General features: G+C 34.1%; 1 protein-coding gene across 1 annotated transcript in view; it reads right to left on the reverse strand.

The window, feature by feature from the left end:
* The window catches only part of LOC128546611 (uncharacterized), a 44,223-nt gene extending 25,242 nt beyond the window's left edge, over window positions 1-18,981 (reverse strand). Inside the window, exons 1-6 of the mRNA XM_053517570.1 lie at window positions 18,678-18,981; window positions 18,391-18,426; window positions 17,747-17,806; window positions 16,854-16,898; window positions 15,375-15,473; window positions 11,886-11,930 (exon numbers count right to left, since the gene is read on the reverse strand). Of these exons, the coding sequence (XP_053373545.1) occupies window positions 11,886-11,930; window positions 15,375-15,473; window positions 16,854-16,898; window positions 17,747-17,806; window positions 18,391-18,426; window positions 18,678-18,938 (546 nt within the window). The 5' untranslated portion in view covers window positions 18,939-18,981. The remainder of the gene's footprint in view (window positions 1-11,885; window positions 11,931-15,374; window positions 15,474-16,853; window positions 16,899-17,746; window positions 17,807-18,390; window positions 18,427-18,677) is intronic.
* Between the last annotated feature and the right edge of the window lie 215 nt (window positions 18,982-19,196).

Raw genomic sequence — 19,196 nt, forward strand, 5'->3', positions numbered from 1 at the left:
AATATACATGTACTTTTATCAATGGCTTGTTCTAATCAGATATGCTCAACACAAAAAAAATGTATTCTAGCTCAGACATATAAATGAACATTTACTAATATTTATGTCAAAACGCATATATGATTGTACTTTTATCCACAGCTAGCCTAATCAATATGTTCAACTGAATAATGAGTTTTACCAAACGTAATATTTAATCCCGTTTAATCCCATCTACAGTACTCGTTTTTGTTAAACTCGTATCAACATCGCTACCGTTTACTATTTCTTGCAAAAAAATAAATAGAAATAAAAATTCAGGTACCAGCTGTTCGGTGTTCGTTGGTATAGACCTACAAAATCAGATCGGCTTCGTCCGATTCATACCAAAGAACACCAACAAACGTGTCGTTAGTCTAGCGTTTCATATTCAATCAAATCACTCTGCTGACAAATTGTAAATACATATACGTTCATGTATAGTAAGAGAATTTCATACAAATACATGTATGCAAGTCGGTTTCATGGAATGCGAGTTAAGACATAAATTTCACACCTTTTTTTTGCAAATACAAATAATAGTCAAAATTGTTGCGGTTTTTGTTAATGTTTGTAGATTCGCTTTCACTTGAGGACAATTAAAGGCAGTGACAGTGTTTCCCCACGTGCAGATAACAGAAAACACAACATCTTTTGTTGGTAAGCCATTTTTTGTTGAATGGATTACTGATTATAAAGAGATGTAGAGGTCTATCTGATAATTATATCTAGGAACGCAGACTACCTTACTACTTCGTATATACGGTTGAATCGGTACTTATAATATTAGGTACGAAAATTTATCTTGCTGTAGTTTCAGCCTGTAGTTAAGTTACGCCATCAATGATGCGTTCCGAATTACTTTGAGGGTCATTTTGAGCTATAACGCACAAAATTGTACGCCAAGGAAAACCGTGCAAACAATATTAATGTCCTAGCATGATTTTTTAGGATATTCTAACATTTTTAATTGAAAGTCTAAATTTGCAAGTAGAATTTCAGATTTAGCAACAAGAAAAAAAGTTAAAATTAAGCTCTGCAAATGCAAACTGAAGCCGCTCACATTACTTGTTGGAAGACTGTTTCGATGCATTCAGTTTCTGTTCTCCTAGAAATCCCCAATCAAGCATGTCCTAAACAATATGATAAAGTATTTTGAGGGTATGATACCAGTTGTTTTATGGTGCAAAATTAAGATATTTTATGGTGCTTTAAGTTCAGGCATGTGAAACTGGTGTCAGGCTTGGACAATTTTTATCTGGTTGCCAGAATGGGTTCCTGTGAAGTTTCCACTTTTAGTTGAAATCTGAATTTTGTACACTGCATGCATACTCAAATATGTTTAAAGTTTAATATGTTTATGAATCATGGCCGTCAGATACCTATAAACAATTGTAGCATTTTGTCGGCTCCTATGTTCATACTAAACTGAGGAAGGCAGAACATTCTTCTAGCTGCTTTACCAGTCTGTTTTGCCTTTCAATTATATCGAGCAAAGTGAACGTCATAGACTACCGAGTCAAAAAGGTACATGGAATTCTCTGGGTTAAAGTAATGTTGTGCCGTTCTGGCTGGTCAGTCCTGTAAACAAACGCACTCATACAGTGACTTTTTTTCAAAACTGAAATTTTTAACCGCATTTACTTTGTTTCATTATACATTTTGACAAAAATTTGCTACTGTTTTATTTTCATTTAAAAAGGTTTTATTTAACAAATTTCTCCTGCCATGCCAATGGTATAATTGGGGTCATCTTATTGGCATGAAAAGCTTTTGCGAAAAAGATGTTAGCCCTTAGACCTTAGAAAATTTCAAAACAGCTGGTTGTCCATGTTTTCTTAATTTGCTCACTTTTCACTATTTTCAGGCACCTTGGTCTATTATACATAGTATTGTTGTACTGCTCCAATGTGCTTGTTGACAGACTGAAACCACTTGCTTGCAGCTCATAAGGTATTTATTTCTATCTTTCTATTTCTTTATATAGTTGCAGTTGTGGGAAGCAGTTTCAATCATTCAAAAAGCATGGTATACTGTAAAATAATTAGTATTTGTGTGGATAGATTGGTTGAGTCAGTGCACAGAATCCATTATCAAGGAACATTAGGCGTAAAAAAAAATGTTTGTTTCCGGTATCCCGACCTACCCTAAATTTTTGGCCCGACCCTAAATGTTTTTATGGCCTTGGAGAACATTTTTTTGACAAAAAGTTGCAAAACTGCACTTTTTATGCTTTAAACATGGTCAGTGATGTTATAAATCAACTTAATGATGCTCTAGAGGCATAACCCCCCTATTTGTATTCTTTTTTGACACAAAAATAATTTCCAAAAAGTCTCCCTAAAAATACCGGTAATAAAAAAATATCCAAAGAAAAACTTTTTCCGACCTACCTACCCAAGATTTTTAGCATGTTACCGAAAACAAAGAACCTTTTTTAGGCCTTAGTAAAGACTCCATTTCATTTTCTTGATGTGAAAATCCATGATATGGTATCTGAATGAAAAAGCATTTCTGGACAAAACCATTGAATTTTATATTATTAGCTCACCTGTCACAGGATGACAACACGAGTTGATGTCTGTAATAAGTCAACAATTTGTGAAAAATCTTCTTTTTCAGAATCACTTGCCAGATATACACCAAACTTCACGAGAATAATCATTGGGTGGTCCTCTTTCAAAATTGCCCAAAGAATTTAATTCCATATATAACTCTGGTTACCATGGCAACCGAAATGGCAACCGAAAAGAAAAACTCTGAAAATGATTTCTTGTCAGAAATTGTTAGCCGGCAGGGCTTTTCATCCTTATATGACAGAGGCCTATATTCGGCCACTTCCCAGTCCAAAAATATTGCATTTTTTCCCGACTGTGGCAGAGAAACATCCCAAAATGCAAGGTAACATTTCCCAAAAATCACATCAACAAATGGTTTAATTTTGTTTACATTTTAGTATTACCGGAGGAAGCGGTTCTCGGGTATCGATTTTTATACGCCCGAAGGAACGTATTATGTGGTGTCCGTCTTTCTGTCCGTTAGCAAATTCGTGTCCGCTCTGTAACACTTGAACTCCTAGAAGGATTTCAAGGAAACTTGACACAAATGTTCACCACACCAAGACGACGCGCAGAGCACATGTTTTGGATGTCTCACTTCAAGATCAAGGTCACACTTAGGCATCAAATGTCATATCAGTTTGTTTCGTGTCGGCTCTGTAACTCTTGAACCCCTTGAAGGATTTCAAAGAAACTTGAAACAAATGTTCACCACACCAAGACGACGTGCAGAGCGCATGTTCCGGACGACTTTCTTATAGGTAAAGGTCAGACTTCGGGGACAAATGTCATATCAGTTTGTTTCGTGTCCGCTCTGTAACTCTTGAACTGCTGGAAGGATTTCACAGAAACTTGGCTGAAATGTTCACCACACTGAGACAATGTGCAGAGCGCATGTTCTGGACTTGATTTAACGTCAAGGTCACACTTAAGGGTCAAGGGTCATATATGACTGTTTTGTGATATTGCTCTGCATTGCAGTGCTCTTGTTTTTATTTGGCAGATCTCTTTTTTGTTCACTTACAATAATTTGTTTTTAGGTTAATTCCCGTTTGTGTTACTATAAATAGCTTATTTTGAAACTTTTTTATTATTGGCCTTAGGGAAAAACTGAGACCACTTTTCTGTGGTACAACATGGATGGTACCTCTGATTTTTAGGTGTATTTTACATACCTGTACCTGAAAAGGATTTTTTGTGGACTTTGAATATTTTTTTTTTGTGACTTAGATTTGTTTTTTGAAGTTTTCCTTTTGTTGTTCCATTCCTTTGGGCTACAACAGTCACCAGTTCTTTAAATTTTGCTCCCATCCTATGATGTAATCCTTCGGGCGTATGTTGCCCCTCTTGGCGGAGCTCTTGTTTGTCTTACTATTGCCCACAGTACTGCGTGTTACGCATTTAAATACCAGTCTAATCCGTTATGTTCCGTGTCCCAGAATTTATATTTTAGTCCGTGCTTCAGAGGAGATAAATTTAATACTTCTTTCGATGTTTACTTCCGGTTGATTATTTTCCTGACAAAATGTCATATAACGGGAAATATTACTGGAAATCTATCAAACATGTGGCAGTATCAAAAGAAATTGGAGGTAATCTTTCGACCGTGGTGTAAAAAGGCATAACAGGTAATAATACCACCGAAGAAACGGCCTGAGATTAGATTTGTAAAACTTGAAGTCTGACAAATGCTGTATTCTAGTCTATTACAGTAAAAATTAAATTTGAATTGAAAATATTTATTACTGTTCGAATTTATACACTAACACCATCTTTCCATGAATAGAATTTCTTCCCAAACTGGACAGTTACATGTAATTATCACACACAAATTTCCAAATTTTAAAGGCCTTGGCCTCTATCCAATTTGCTGGTGAAAAGCCCTGACTGGATTTCAAAAATATTTTATGGAAATGATCTCTAGGTGACCCTCTACCAAAATTGACTTAGGCATTCTGTTTCGATTAAAAGCAAGTAAGTTCAGATTATCCCCCTTGGGTTAAATATGGCCCTGCCATTTGGTCATATGGTTTACATAGACTTGTTTAGGAAAAACTTTGGGCAACTCTGTAATGAAAAAGCTGAAAATATTTCAAATTGTTCAGAATAATGTCTAATTTGTAATAGAAATTTTATATTTATTTGTTTTAGTTTGCCTGCTTTCTGAAAGCTTTGAGTATGAAAACATGTCTTCTTTGTTGGGGTTTCTTTTTATCAGTTTACAATGTTTGATTTGTGTTTTACAGGTTCACTTCTTGAGAGCAGGCAGCTACAAAATGGAAGGTCAACAAAACCAGTATACTTGAAAAGCAAGAAAGAAACACCAGAAAATATGAAAAGACGGAAGAACAAGGGAACTTGAATAAAAAAAAACTTTTAAAGATAGGAATTCAGGATTTACTTGGAAACTAAATTTATTTTGAGAATAGCAGTGATTGACTAAGCTCTGTTACTTTAAGAGATAAAGAACTATTATCACATTGGTTTTTTATGCTCATAAAACATACTAAAGTTCCATTAATCTTATCTTAGATAATTGTTTTCTGGTTTATTTTGTAAAGGTTGTCTACTAATTAACATAGTTATATTTAAGTAATATTTTCCATGAAATTTTAAAAAGAAAGTTTTGTTATACCCCCATGTAGTAAGCTTGTCTGTCTTTCAGTCAGTTGGTTTTCATGGTTTCCAGATGATAACTCATGGAAAGCTTTCCGATTTAAATATGTTTTGGTACACAGGTGGTACATCAGAAAATACAGGTCAGGTTTGACTTTGGGGTCAGTAGGTCAAAGATCAAGGTCACAGTGACCCTGAACAGGTAAATGTTTTCTGGATGACAACTTGCGAACGCTTTGACCTAGGATCATAGCTTTTTTAACACGGGTGTTACATGATAAAATACAGGTTGTTTGAATTTGAGGTCAGTATATCAAAGGTCAAGGTCACAGTGACCCAGAACAGTTGAACCATTTCCGAATGATAACTTGAGACCTTGAGCCTAGGATGATAAAGTTTGGTACACAGGTGTCACATCATGAAATACAGGTCAAGTTTTACTTTGAGGTCGTAGGTCAAGGTCACAATAAGGCGAAACAGTGAAATGTGTTTCAGATTATAATTTGAGAATGCTTGAGCCTAGGATCATGAAAAATTTTAGTGCGGTTCATTATGACCAGCAGGTGACCCCTAATGATGTTGAGGTCACAGGTCAAGGTCACACTGACCCGGTTCTTTAAAATAATGCACGGAGGGGCATCTGGGGTCTTCCTCCACAATTAAAGCTGGAAATTCGCCATGTGACCTATCCTGTGTCGATGTGACGTTAAATCCAACAAAATAAATAACGGTTCTTTAAAACGGTTTTTGGACAATAACTTCAGTATGCATGGGATGAGGATCACAAAATTTAGTACAAGGTTGGTATTGACCAGCAGATGACCCGTATTGATTTTGAGTTCCAAAGGTCAGGATAACCCGGAACATTTAAACCTTTTCAATATAACAACTCGAGCACACTTGGGCGGAAGATCATGAAACTTCATATGGGGATTGATCTGGACCAGCAGATGATCTGTATTGAATTTGAGATCATTAGGTCAAAGCTCAAGAAAGTGCTGCTTTGACTTTGGCTTAGTTCTTTAATAAGGTTATATTGTAGGGGTATAATTCATCACTCCTGTGACAACTCTAATGTTTATCTCACCTGAGCACAAAGTGCTAAAGGTGAGCTTTTGTGATTGCCCTGTGTCCGTTGTCGTCCGTCCGTCGTCAACAATTTGACTTTTAACACTCTAGAGGTCACAAGTTTGACATAATCTTAATGAAACTTGGTCAGAATGTTACCCTCAATAAAATCTTGGACGAATTCGATATTGGGTCATCTGGGGTCAAAAACTAGGTCACCAGGTTAAATCAAAAGAAAAGCTTGTTAACACTATAGACGTCACAATTTTAACCCAAATTTAATGAAACTTGGTCAGAATGTTACCCTTAATAAAATCTTGGATAAGTTTAATAATGGATTATCTGGGGTTAAAAACTAGGTCACCAGGTCAAATCAAAGGAAAAGCTTGTTAACACTCTAGACTTCACAATTTTGGCCCAATCTTAATGAAACTTGGTCAGAATGTTACCCTCAATAAAATCTTGGACGAGTTTGATATTAGATAATCTGGGATCAAAAACTAGGTCACCAGGTCAGGACAAAGGAAAAGCTTGTCAACACTCTGGAGGTCACAAGTTTGGCCCAATCTTAATGAAACTTGGTCAGAATGTTACCCTCAATAAAATCTTGGTGAGTTTAATATTGGGTCATCTTGGTTTAAAAACTAGGTCACCAGGTCAAATCAAAAGAAAAGCTTGTTTACACTGTAGAGGTCACATTTAAGAGTATATCTTCATGAAACTTGGTCAGAATGTGAATCTTGATGATCTCATAGTCCAGCTTGAACCTGATTTGTATAGGGTCAAAAACTATGTCACTAGGTCAAATCAAAGGAAAAGCTATTTTACACTCTAGAAGCCACATTTATAACCATATCTAAATGAAACTTGGTCAAAATGTTAATCTTGATGATCTTTAAGTCAAGTATAAATCTGGGTCAGGTGGAGTTAAAAACTAGGTCACCAGATTAAATCAAGGGAAAAGCTTATTAACACTCTATAGGTCACAATTTTGACCCAATCTTAATGAAACTTGGTCGAAATGTTACCCTCAATAAAATCTTGAACGAGTTTGATATTGGTTATCTAGGGTCAAAAACTAGATCACCGGGTCAAATCAAAGGAAAAGCTTGTTAACACTGTAGTGGCCACAATTATGACCATATCTTAATGAAACTTGGTCAGAATGTTAATCTTGATGATCTATAGGTCAAATTTAAATCTTGGTTAGGTGGGATTAAAAACTAGGTCACTAGGTCAAATCAAAGGAAAAGCTTGTTAACACTCTAGAGGCCACTTTTATGACTGTATCTTCATGAAACTTAATCAGAATGTTAATCTTGATGATCATTAAGTCAAGTATGAATCTGGGTCATGTGGGGTCAAACACTAGGTCACTGGGTCAAATCAAAGGAAAAGCTAGTTAACACTTTAGAGGCTACATTTATGATCATGTTTTAATGAAACTTGGTCAGAATGTTGATCTTGATGATCTTTAGGTTAATAGGTCAGGTGAGCGATACAGGGCCTTCATGGCCCTCTTGTTTCGTGACGATTTGATAGAAGACATTGTGTCTGAAATCATTCGTCCTCCACCTCTGATAATTCATGTGGAGAAGTTGGCAGTTACTTGCGGAGAACAGGTTTGTACTGGTACAGAATCCAGGAGCACTGGTTAGGTTAACTGCCCGCCGTTACATGACTGAAATACTGTTGAAAAACGGCGTTAATCCCAGAACAAACAAACTAACAAATTATTTATTCTTGTTGCAAGAGAAATGGTACATTTTAGAATACAGATTACAGCAAGTCACATTTTCTTTATTTTGACAATACTTATTTCAAAGCCAGACAAAAGCATCCAGTACTGTTATTAAAAGTTGTTACTCACAGTTCAGCTTTATTTCATGTATGGATAAAACAAATTATGTGATCTGTGATCATTTTAAATGTGTATATAGATAAAACTTAAACATGTGGACAGTTTATTCAATAAATAAAGTGTGATGCAAGTCTTTGTCATGTGTATATAAAAGCGAAATTAGGATTTGTTTTACCAAGCATGGTACTAAGAGCGAGTAATTTCAGAATTACAATTAACACAAATAGAAAAATCAAGCCAGCACAAGAAGGCTAATATGTCTCCCTAGTCTGAGCTCTTAACCTGCCGTGGTGCAAATAGATTGTTACATGTGTGCCTTTCTGTTACAGTCTTGTTAACAGAGTTGCAATCTAGTACCATTTCAGTTTGTATGAATTTTAGCTCATCTGAGCAGTGTGAGCTGATGTAATCACCCTAAGTCTGTCATTGAGCTTCTCAACAATTTGCCTGTTAACACCCTAGTTAAAAGGGACGAATTGAAGTCTGATCGATTCCCGATTGAGGCAGTGCCTTATTTCATATTATTTACTAATATAATGTTAAATTTGTATATAACAAGTATAATTTCCATACCTTCATATTTGCACATTTTTATTTTATTTATCAAGCGGCATTAAATACAATATGGTTATTGTAATAGAAGTTCGATCTCGGATGCTGTATTCAGCTCGCGTGGATTATAATGACCCTTTTATTATATACATCCGTCTCTGTGTTTGTATGTTTTGCTTTTGAACGAAATCTTCAATGTTAATCGTCGTTAAAATAGAACTGAGTGAAGCTTTATAAACGCTTTTTTCAACTAGCAGTTCATGCATAGTAAATGTAAGTAGCCGGACAACATACAATACAAAAGGTACAATACCGATTTTTTTACAAGCTGTATTTTTAACAGAATTTATATAGGTATATAATAAATGCATTTTAAGAGTCTTAATGTTTGCATTAAATATAAGGTATTTCTATTCTAGTATTAATGTGCCTCTCAATACCATTAAAATTGCCGGCTGGAGATTATTTGTATTTACTTTGCCTAGTAATGACGTTACGTTCTGTGAGCATTTATCATTATATTAATTTCCCCAATGGAATTTGTGCCACTGAAAGCTCTGAGGTGTTGCCAAAACGACGGGCCAATTCGTTTCACTCAACCCGGGATACGCCGGTCATATAAGCGGCAAATAATAGTTATCGCCGGTTTTAGATTAAACGCACACTCCGGCGTACGCTGGCCACGTAAGCTGCGCGTAAAAAGTATATTTTTGATTTGTTATAAATTGCTATTGAGCCCTCTTCCAAATATGTCAGCGAGTTTTTTCTTTTGGTATGGTCTTACATTTGCAAACAATGGTCAAGCCGTAGCATTTCGTCGAAAACAATTTTGTCATACGGTTTTTATAGTTACTGATTTATTTTTAAATCTTGATTAGAATTGCTTTCGAAATATCCGTATAATTAGCTGGTTATTATATTTCTTAGGTAAAACGATATCAAGCATGTTACAAGTATTCGCAATTCATCAAGAAAAATGGCTTTTTCTACATGTATATGTGAGGTGGAAATTTTAAAAATATATTTGTCTGAAACCGTTTGTTCGATTTCAAAATAATGTTACAGTGTTGTTTCTATCTTCGTTCAATTAGCCCCGCGTAAAGATTTTTAGCATGCAGTCACGCCAGATAAGTTGATTATACGCTTGGGTTTTATGCGCAATATTTTTAATATTTTGTTTTGTTTTGTTATTTTAGTAGCAAAAGACTACTTAGGAGTCAAAAGTCGCTTTTTAGTTAACTATAGCAAGTAAGGAAAATTACCGGTATTTATGCAAATGAAAGAAATCCGTTTTTCATATCAAAAGTGTTTGTTTTTCAAATTCTAATGTATATTTTAACATGAAAAAACATTATCGGGTCAAGCTCTTAAAGCGATTTTTATTCTTTAAAATATATTCACACGTTTACTGCTTTTTCCGTTTCACATACGTTAGAACGTTTTGATAAACTTATTGTTCCAATTCTGAACTATTGATGTGAAGTCTGGGGCTTCAATGAGTCAAAGAAATTAGAAAATATGCACATACACTTTTGCAAAAACGTTTTAGGCGTAAGGGTACAAACACAGAATTCTTTAATCTATGGCAAACAAGGAAGAGTGCCACTAATAAATCCAAGAATATTCCAGATAATTAAATTTTGGTTCAAAATACTAAAGTCAAACAGTACTAAACACATTTCAGACAGTATTAGAAAGATTAGGTTTTTACCATGTTTGACTGAATTAAGGTGTAGGGAACGAAGGTATATTCTTATCCCATCTAAGACAACGATTAAAAGACAATTTTATGCAACTTTGGAATGAATCTTTGGACAGTTCAACAAGAGCATCAACTTATAAACTTTTTCGGATTTCGAATTTAAAATCTATCTTGATAAAATAAATACTGCTAAATACTGAGTTGCATTAACAAGACTTCGTCTATCAGCACATCGATTATCTATAGAAACAGGAAGATGGCATAAACCAAACAAAATACCAAGAAATGAAAGAAAGTGTATTATATGCAATGTTATTGAAGATAAGTTCCACTTCTTGTTAGAATGTCAGATATATAAAGATCTTAGACACAATCATATTAAGAAATATTATTGGTACCAATATTTATAAAGTTGTTAACATCTGAAAACTATTAAATCCAGAAAAAATCTGTCAATATTTGTATACAAGGCATTTGAACTCCGTAGACCTATATATTATAACTAACACTTTTCTCCTCAAGACAAAGAGCATTATGCTACATATTGATTTTTATATTAAAAACTATCACAAATTGGCATTTATATATTCATACGTGCACATTTCTGTTAACCGTTTACCTTAATAACCTTTCATAAATTATAGAAAGTTTTAGTCAAGTCAGCGTAATATGTTACACTGTACTCGAAAGTCATGAAACGACATATTTTTGCTTTCTTTAAAGTTGATCTCTACTTTAATTATTCATTACAGAAACTGTGGTCTACCAGAATAGAGACGAACATGTCATATTGTATGTGAAATTTATACGCAAGTATAATTTGCTTTAAATTGTGTATCGTGACATATTTTGTTTAGGCATATATCTTACTTTGCCTCATCATGTACATTGTTAATGAAATTTTATAGTGATTATCAACTTCTGAAATTCTAATATGCTATATGATTGTACCACATTTGAACATAATATACTATGCACTGTTTATATACAATGTGAACTCATGGGTCTAATGACATTTTGTTCAATTAAACCTCTCTCTCCCTCTCTCTCTCTCTCTCATATATATATATGTGTGTGTGTGTGTGTGTGTGTGTGTGTGTGTGTGTGTTTGTCTTTTTCTCATTTTTAGATAATATTAACACGTACACAGAAAAAGAGCACATGCATCCATTAAAATAAAGGAATGTTTATTTGCACTTATCAAAATCTATTAAATTAATTTATTTAATAGCAAACAGTCTAGAAATTCTATTCAAACGCATGAAATCGTTATGTTATATTCATACAAAAACAAAGTTTAAAAACTTGAAATAAAAATTCAAAACGGAGTTATCCTACCATTCTTTTCTCAAAAATTATGTTATACCAAGCTGCGTTTTAACCTATGAATTTCCGTTTAAAAGGCTGACGCATCAGCATACCATCATCTAGAGCGACTTAAAATATACATAAAACTTGCCGGATACATATCAGATAGAAACATTTAAATAGATGGCTAGTGCATTCTTACCTCTACTTGAAGGGATAAACTGCTTTCATTGGCTCCATCAGGATTCTGTAAAAGCAGGTAATATGTTGTTTTTTTATTATTTGTATGTTTAAGTAAACGTCCTTAAATGTACCCACATTTTATACATAAACAACAGTTACTACGAAATGCATTTTAGACACTAACGCGGATACAAAACAACGCTTATAGACTCCTGCTAACACAACCCTTTACTTCGTTTTACCTGTTTCTGCAATCGACATTAAAACGTTCTTTGTTACAATATTGAAATAGTTGTAGAAATTCGGAGTACAATCAGGATTCGTAGACGGCAAATCATTTTAAAAGTCAAGTGATCTCGTGAAAACACTTATTTCTATGTTCAAATAATATTGCAATTTACAGAAATGCCTAATCTAATTGCTTACATGTAATTGCCTGACACCAGTTATGCGGACTTCAATAATTAATATATCTTAAATGTGTATATAACATTGTATAATTTCCGTACCTTTGCATCTAATATTTGCACAGTTGTATATTCTTTATCTTGTGGGCCAGGCAATAAATACATACATATAGGACTCCAAATGTTTGCTTTTAAACATATTTTTACTCTAAAATTACAGTGTCTCTTGTTATCATTAAAATCGCGGGCGGAGATCATTTGTATTAAATTTGCCCTGTAATGAGTATTGATCGTAATAATCGCCCTAGTCGGAATTGTACTAAGGACAGGTCCAAGGCGTTGCCAAAACAATGGACCAATTCGTTTCACCCTACCCGGGATACGCAGATTGGCAAGAAAAAAGAACTCGCCGGTGTAAGAATAAACGCACGCTCTTACTAATTTGTTATTTCTGTACATAAATCAGCAAGTGTTTCGGCGGAACATATAATATGGATTTTGACCTATTTTATACAGAACTGGTGCGCGCTGCTTATTACTAAGCCTTAAAGGACATTGAATATCAGAAGGCTAATATTGAACAAAGGATATTTCATAGTTTTGTTATAAACTAATTGATTTATTCTTTATTATTTTAAAGCCTTTAGAAATTTATCATCGCAAATCAAAATAAACTTTTCCCCCACACCCCGGTTGCGAACTTTGCTTACAGATGAATGAGTAGTGTAGAGACACTGTACCCGGTTTTGCACTGCACGCGGTGTAATTGTTTCGCTAAGCGGAGTTATTCCCTACCTACTTTGACAGCAGGGTCCGTTCCCCACTGCAACCTCGCTCTGGTAAGTGCAGACGAGAACAGTAACAAGTAGGTAAGCTGCGGAGGAAAACGTTAATGGCTATGCAAACAACAACAATGTGCAAGTTAAACTGAAAAATCACTAATCCATCATATATGTATATGTAAGTATTTACCTATTATTTTACCAAAAATAAAAAAAAATCAAGAGTTATTGAAATTCACTCAATCTGCAAAACTTCATTTTGATGGTTTGCTTTAAGATTTATTTAATCTGAACACTAAGTCGAGTAATAAGACTTGTGGAGGTCACTAGTGAATCCAAAGTTTCCAGACATTTGTTTCTTCATTTCAGGTATTCAGCTGCTCCCTTTGGTGCAACACAGGGTTTTAGTACCTGGCTTGCACTTTAAGAACTTACTTTATAACTGGCGATCAGGTGTTTTATTCCTTAAATATATTCTATCTTCTGGACAGTAAAGAAAGGACAAAATTTAATTAGATGCAACTGTTGCCAAAGTAAAATCTTCTTGTATTATTCTAGTGGGTTACTGATGGGAAATTATGTCCCAACACGAAATTATTTCAGAATCGGCATATGACGTGAACTAATTTGACAAAGGAATATCTTTTGATCTTTAAAAATTGCTGCTCATTTGAAATATCTACAAATGAATCATGTGTTCAAAGATGCATTTCCAAATGTTTTTCTTTCTTTCATTGTACATCTTGTTCAATTCTGAGCCAAGACATTTCTTGTTTCTTCTGGCATAATTTTACGTTTACGGGTATTCACCACACATGTTCAAATTTTCATCAGAATTTATATTGCCGAAGCATATGATTTGCCCCATAGCCTATCTCGCAAGACCGGCGCACAGCATCCGGGCATTACAGGAAAGCCAAACTAATGTCTAACCGGTTGCCAGCGGCGAAACAGCTTACGCCGCAAATGTGAAATGAACTGACACAATGTGTGTTCCTTCTTCTTTGTCCGTACGTTTCAAGTTGTCTTTATAATTTAGCGGGCCCAAAGTCTTTGCATGTGACATTTTCATACCGTGTCCCTGTGTCTGTATTGTATTTGCAGTCTCCTTTGTATTTGGAATATTGAAATTGGAATTGGAATATTACTTTATATATTTATTTTCATTTTTTTTTTAATTATTGATTTGCGTAGGCAAAGTGTATTATATCTTCCTACTGTATTAATCAATTCCTGTAAAATAAGCGAATATATTTGTGGCCATCTTGATGTTAGGCGCCATTTTAAGGTATTGGTCAGTGTTAGGTATCAAACAATCACAATACAAAGTGAGTGGCTTGTAGAATTATCTCAAAAATGTTTTGAATTTGCCCAAAGTATAAAGAATTTAGCTAACATAAGTACTAAATGCTCGGGGTGAAGAAGTGCGATCACTAGATAGATAGATAGATTTATTTCAACATGAAATGTACAATTTACATGGCGACTTATAATTAAAACATACAATCAAACAATAAACAAACATGTATGAATTAATATAGCCATGTCAATCAACATTATATGTTAAGGATAACACAAAAAAGAGTTAAAATAAACTCTTATTTTCATTGTGGTCCTTAAGATATAGTATTGTATGACATAGGAAGAATAATCTATCACAGTAAAAAAATAATCACAGCAAATGCCCGAAGATAAGTTTGTATAAAAATCCTATGCTTAAAAATGATTGACTAGTATAAAAAATGATTGACTAGTAAAAAACACAATGCAAAAATCTATCTATAATGCAATCTAACTAAAAATCATATTAAGCTTAAAAAATGTTCCTTAACCTTACGTTTAAATGAATACATGGTTGTGGCATCCCTAACATTTTGTGGCAGACTGTTCCATAAACAACAACCATTATAAGCAAATGTTTTTTTCCCAAAACCTTTGACCACTGGGAGAGCATATCTCTTACTATCTGACATTGAAAAACCTGTACCATCAAGGGAGGCATTTGCCTTTGCTCTGAACCTTGTGGGATAATCATGAACAGTATTGATAGGGGTAAAGTGTTCACTTAAATATGAAGGAGCAAAATTAAAATTTATTTTATAAACATGACAGAGAGTTATTTGATTAACTCTACTTGAAACTGGTAACCAGTTAAGACGTGAAAAATGCTCAATTCCAATGTGTGACATGGGATTTAAATTCAACATAAAACGTATAAGTTTATTTTGTGTGACCTGTAAATTGTGTTTTAATTCCTGTGTTAAACTATCAAACCAAGTAGAAGAGGCATAGTCGAAATGACATTGTACAATAACTCACCGTCAGTTGTCTGCCTCCACTGTTTATGTCCGGCGGGTTCTCAGGGTTGTTTTGGTCCGACGTGTTCTCAGGATAAGCAAGTTCTTTAATCTTCTTCTTCTAAAAGAAAAACAGCTTTTGAATTGATATTCTCTCCCGCATCACCGGTCCGACTGAAAAAAGTTTTGCTGTAGCACGATTATTCCGATTCCTAAAATCACATGGCCGTCAGAGGACATGGTCACTTTTAACTATTTGTCAATGGTGGAAACTGCATAAAACTGAAGACCCAATTTAGTTTTAAGACCACATACATATTCCTTGGGTGCTCCTCTACGAAATTGTTTAGTCCATAACTGTCCGCCCCAAAACAAAAAATCAATAACATTTAAAATAAAATTCCTACATGACTACATCAAATATCCTCCTTCTGAATATGAGTCAGGCTTCTATCTACATTGGCAATGACTTTGTGCTTATACTTTCCAAGCTGTCACAGTTCCTCGAAACAATGGTCGTCACACTGCTTTTATAATTTCTTGTGTTTTTTTAAATAATATTCCTTATTTGAACTAATTGCCAGATTTCTGTATAATTAACTGATATTATGATTTGGGAAAACCATATCAAGTATGTTACAAGCCGTCGCTATTCATCAAGAAACACGGCTTTCTCTTCAAGTACAGGTATGTATGAAGTGGACATTTTGAAAGTGCATTTGTCTAAATTCTTTGGTTTGAACTCAAAATATTGCATTTCTATCTTCATTCAACTGGCCCCAAGTAAAGATTTGTATAATGCTGTTATGCCAGATTCATTGACTGTATGTTATCGTTTTATGCTCTGTATCATTTTGTTTCAGAAACGTTTTTTTAAAAAATAATTTTCGTTATTTCAGTAAGAAATACTACCGAAGAGAGAAAAGTCACGTTTGCAAATTTACACCAAGTTAAGAGAATTACCGGTATTTGGGTAAATGAAAAAAAAAGTCATTTTTATAATGTTTTCTTTTTCCTTTTATTTTCTGAAGCGTTTGTTTTTTAAATTCTAAAATATCTTTTAAAATACAAAATAAAAACACTGAAAACATCTTAATTATCCGCATTTACCAGTTTCCAAATTTTCTTAAGAATCAGGCGCCAGGAAGAAAAGATATGGTAAGTTTCATCTTTTCCCATCTTTTTTTAATTAATACTATTCACAACAGTACTGGTTTAGTGCCTAAATCCGGACAGTGCTTACTAATTCGGACACCGTTAAAAATTATTTACGATCATGATTTTAACTGAAATGAACAGGATCGATGCAAACGAAAGCTTCGATGACCAGCTGTCAACAGTGTACGAATGTAAGCTTTTCCAGAGAAAACTGCCTTCGAATGTCCGCACCGCATAAAGTAAACATCGTATGTGTAAGGGGATGACGTCATAGAGCGACTTGAAACGTACATGAATAGATATCAGATTGAAACATTTGAATAAATGGCTAATGCATTCTTACCCAGTCTTCAGCGGTTAAATCGCTTTCATTGGTTTCATCAGGTTTCTGTAAAAGAGATAATTTGTTGTTTTTCTTTTCTCATGTATATGTTCAAGTAAACATCCTTAACAAAATATACATTTCTCTCTAAGGCATATGGTAGAGGAAGAAAGTATTTCATAAAGCTTTTGTTTTAAGACTTATGCGACCATAAAAGCATGCAGAACATGTCATATAGCAACATATATTCGAATGTCTAAAGTTGACTAGACTGCTGAACAAAGATACAAGGAATTTACACCATAGGCATACTGTTTCAACTTTGTTCATTTTCTAAAACAATGTAGGACCTCGCATGGCGTTTATGCCCCTTAGTGCAGATAAGAAGAACACTTTAACAAAAATACAAAACAATTTGTACTATGAATATCTAAAAATATGTCACAATAAAGGTTCCGTCCAGGTCATTTTCAATGTTAGATTCAATGTCAAATGCTTAAATAGCCCCAAGGTGATTTTGTCATATAAATATTTTCCCAGCTGTAAGTGAGGATGTTGCGCTATTCCTTTCTTTCTCTAAACATAGTTAACTAGACACATTTATACATACGTGTATGTAAGAAAGCAACTAAATGAGAAAGAGGAGCGTAGTTTGGTGTGCCTATGCCATCTTAACCTTCAACTTTAAAATTGGCTCTTTTGATCATGCTTGAAACTTTTCATCCAGCGAGTAACTTAAAAGTTGACCGCTTTATGTCATGCATGTAACCTTAAAGTTTCAGTCACTTCTAAAACAAACACTTTAGTTTATGAAATCAATTGTAACATTTTGTACGTATGTTCAATGCTTAAACGGTTTCGTTGCTTTGCCAAACTATTGGACTTTGTTATTTACATTTGGAAAATAAACTTACCCCTGTCACCATGATTTTACAAATCAATGTCAGACGAACCAGATGTTCATACTCTCCCTTCTGAAATTGTAAAAACCGTGAGCATTTTTACAGTTCTTTGTTTACGGTGGATCCTATAATATGTTATAAGGAAGAAATAAATAAAACGCAGTTAATTACTAAATCCACATCCTTTAAATCCAACCATTACTCCACATGGTTGTCTGGTGGTCAAAATTTCAGTCTCTTCCAAACACTTTCATATATGAAATCAATTGTAACAATTTCAAAACATGTGCAATGTGTAAAACGGTTTTGCTGCATCGCCAAAACATTGTTGGTAGTTTGACATTTTATTCACATGCACATTTTTATTTCTATAACTGCTATCATTTATCAGGCGGTGTACATGCTCATTATCTTCATCATACAAACTGTAAGCATTTTCACATGCCCTTTGTTTATAACAGCCTTATAAAGAGGAGTTTTGAAAAAAACAACTTACTTGAATTCCGTCAAGTAAGTATTTAATTAGTTTTGTAAACACTGAAATAAGGCAAAAGCTGGTGAATTCGATGATGTGTTAAAAACAAAAAATCGTAACAAATGTGTTTGCTGACAAATAATACAGCATTTAAAAGATAAATAAATAACAAAATATCTACCTTTTGACTATCTTGCTTACTTTTCTTTTGTTTCGCCTGCAATTATAATCATATGATAGAAGCTTTGAATAACCGCATATCTGATATACAGGACAGAAACTCTATATCAATATAGAATATTTTCAATACTAAGTCTATTCTTCTCGAAAAATTAGTATTTATATTAATATGATTCACAATGATATATATACTTTAAAAATTCTAAATGAAATTACACAAGTTGAATGGATGTATCTATTATATCACATGGTCGTTAGCCTTAGTATTCCACAGACAGATGTCCTTACCTTGTTTGATTTAATGACAGCGTGGTATATTATCGCGTTAACAAATAACACAGCTCCTACAAACACCAGGTTACTTAACATCCAAATATCCAGAAGTGATAAACTAGAAACAGGAGGTAGTTTCCCGTATACTCCCGCCCACTGCAAAATTATCTGAGTCAAGGAGCCAGTGACGACTGCTATACGAGAAGATAGTTGATCTCCAAAGAAAAATGAAGACATTGAAACGCCAACAAGAACAATGGTCGGTGCCACATACATGATATCTAACGACTCGGATGCTCGTTTGTAAAGAATCGTAGCGTTCAATAATTTCCAGCTGAAAAGTACGCAATTCATGTTGTTTTGTTTGTTTCAAATCTCTTAAAAAGTATAAGTTATTCGAACATGCCTTAAACTAGCATTGTATATATTATAAACTTTCATATGGATATAATCCTTTACCGATTATGGCAAATGCATTTCCTGACAATATGCAAAATCACCATTGATAGTGAAACATTTCCGTATATGGGCTAG

Source organism: Mercenaria mercenaria, chromosome 11 (genome assembly GCF_021730395.1).
Source record: "Mercenaria mercenaria strain notata chromosome 11, MADL_Memer_1, whole genome shotgun sequence".
NCBI lineage: Eukaryota > Metazoa > Mollusca > Bivalvia > Venerida > Veneridae > Mercenaria > Mercenaria mercenaria.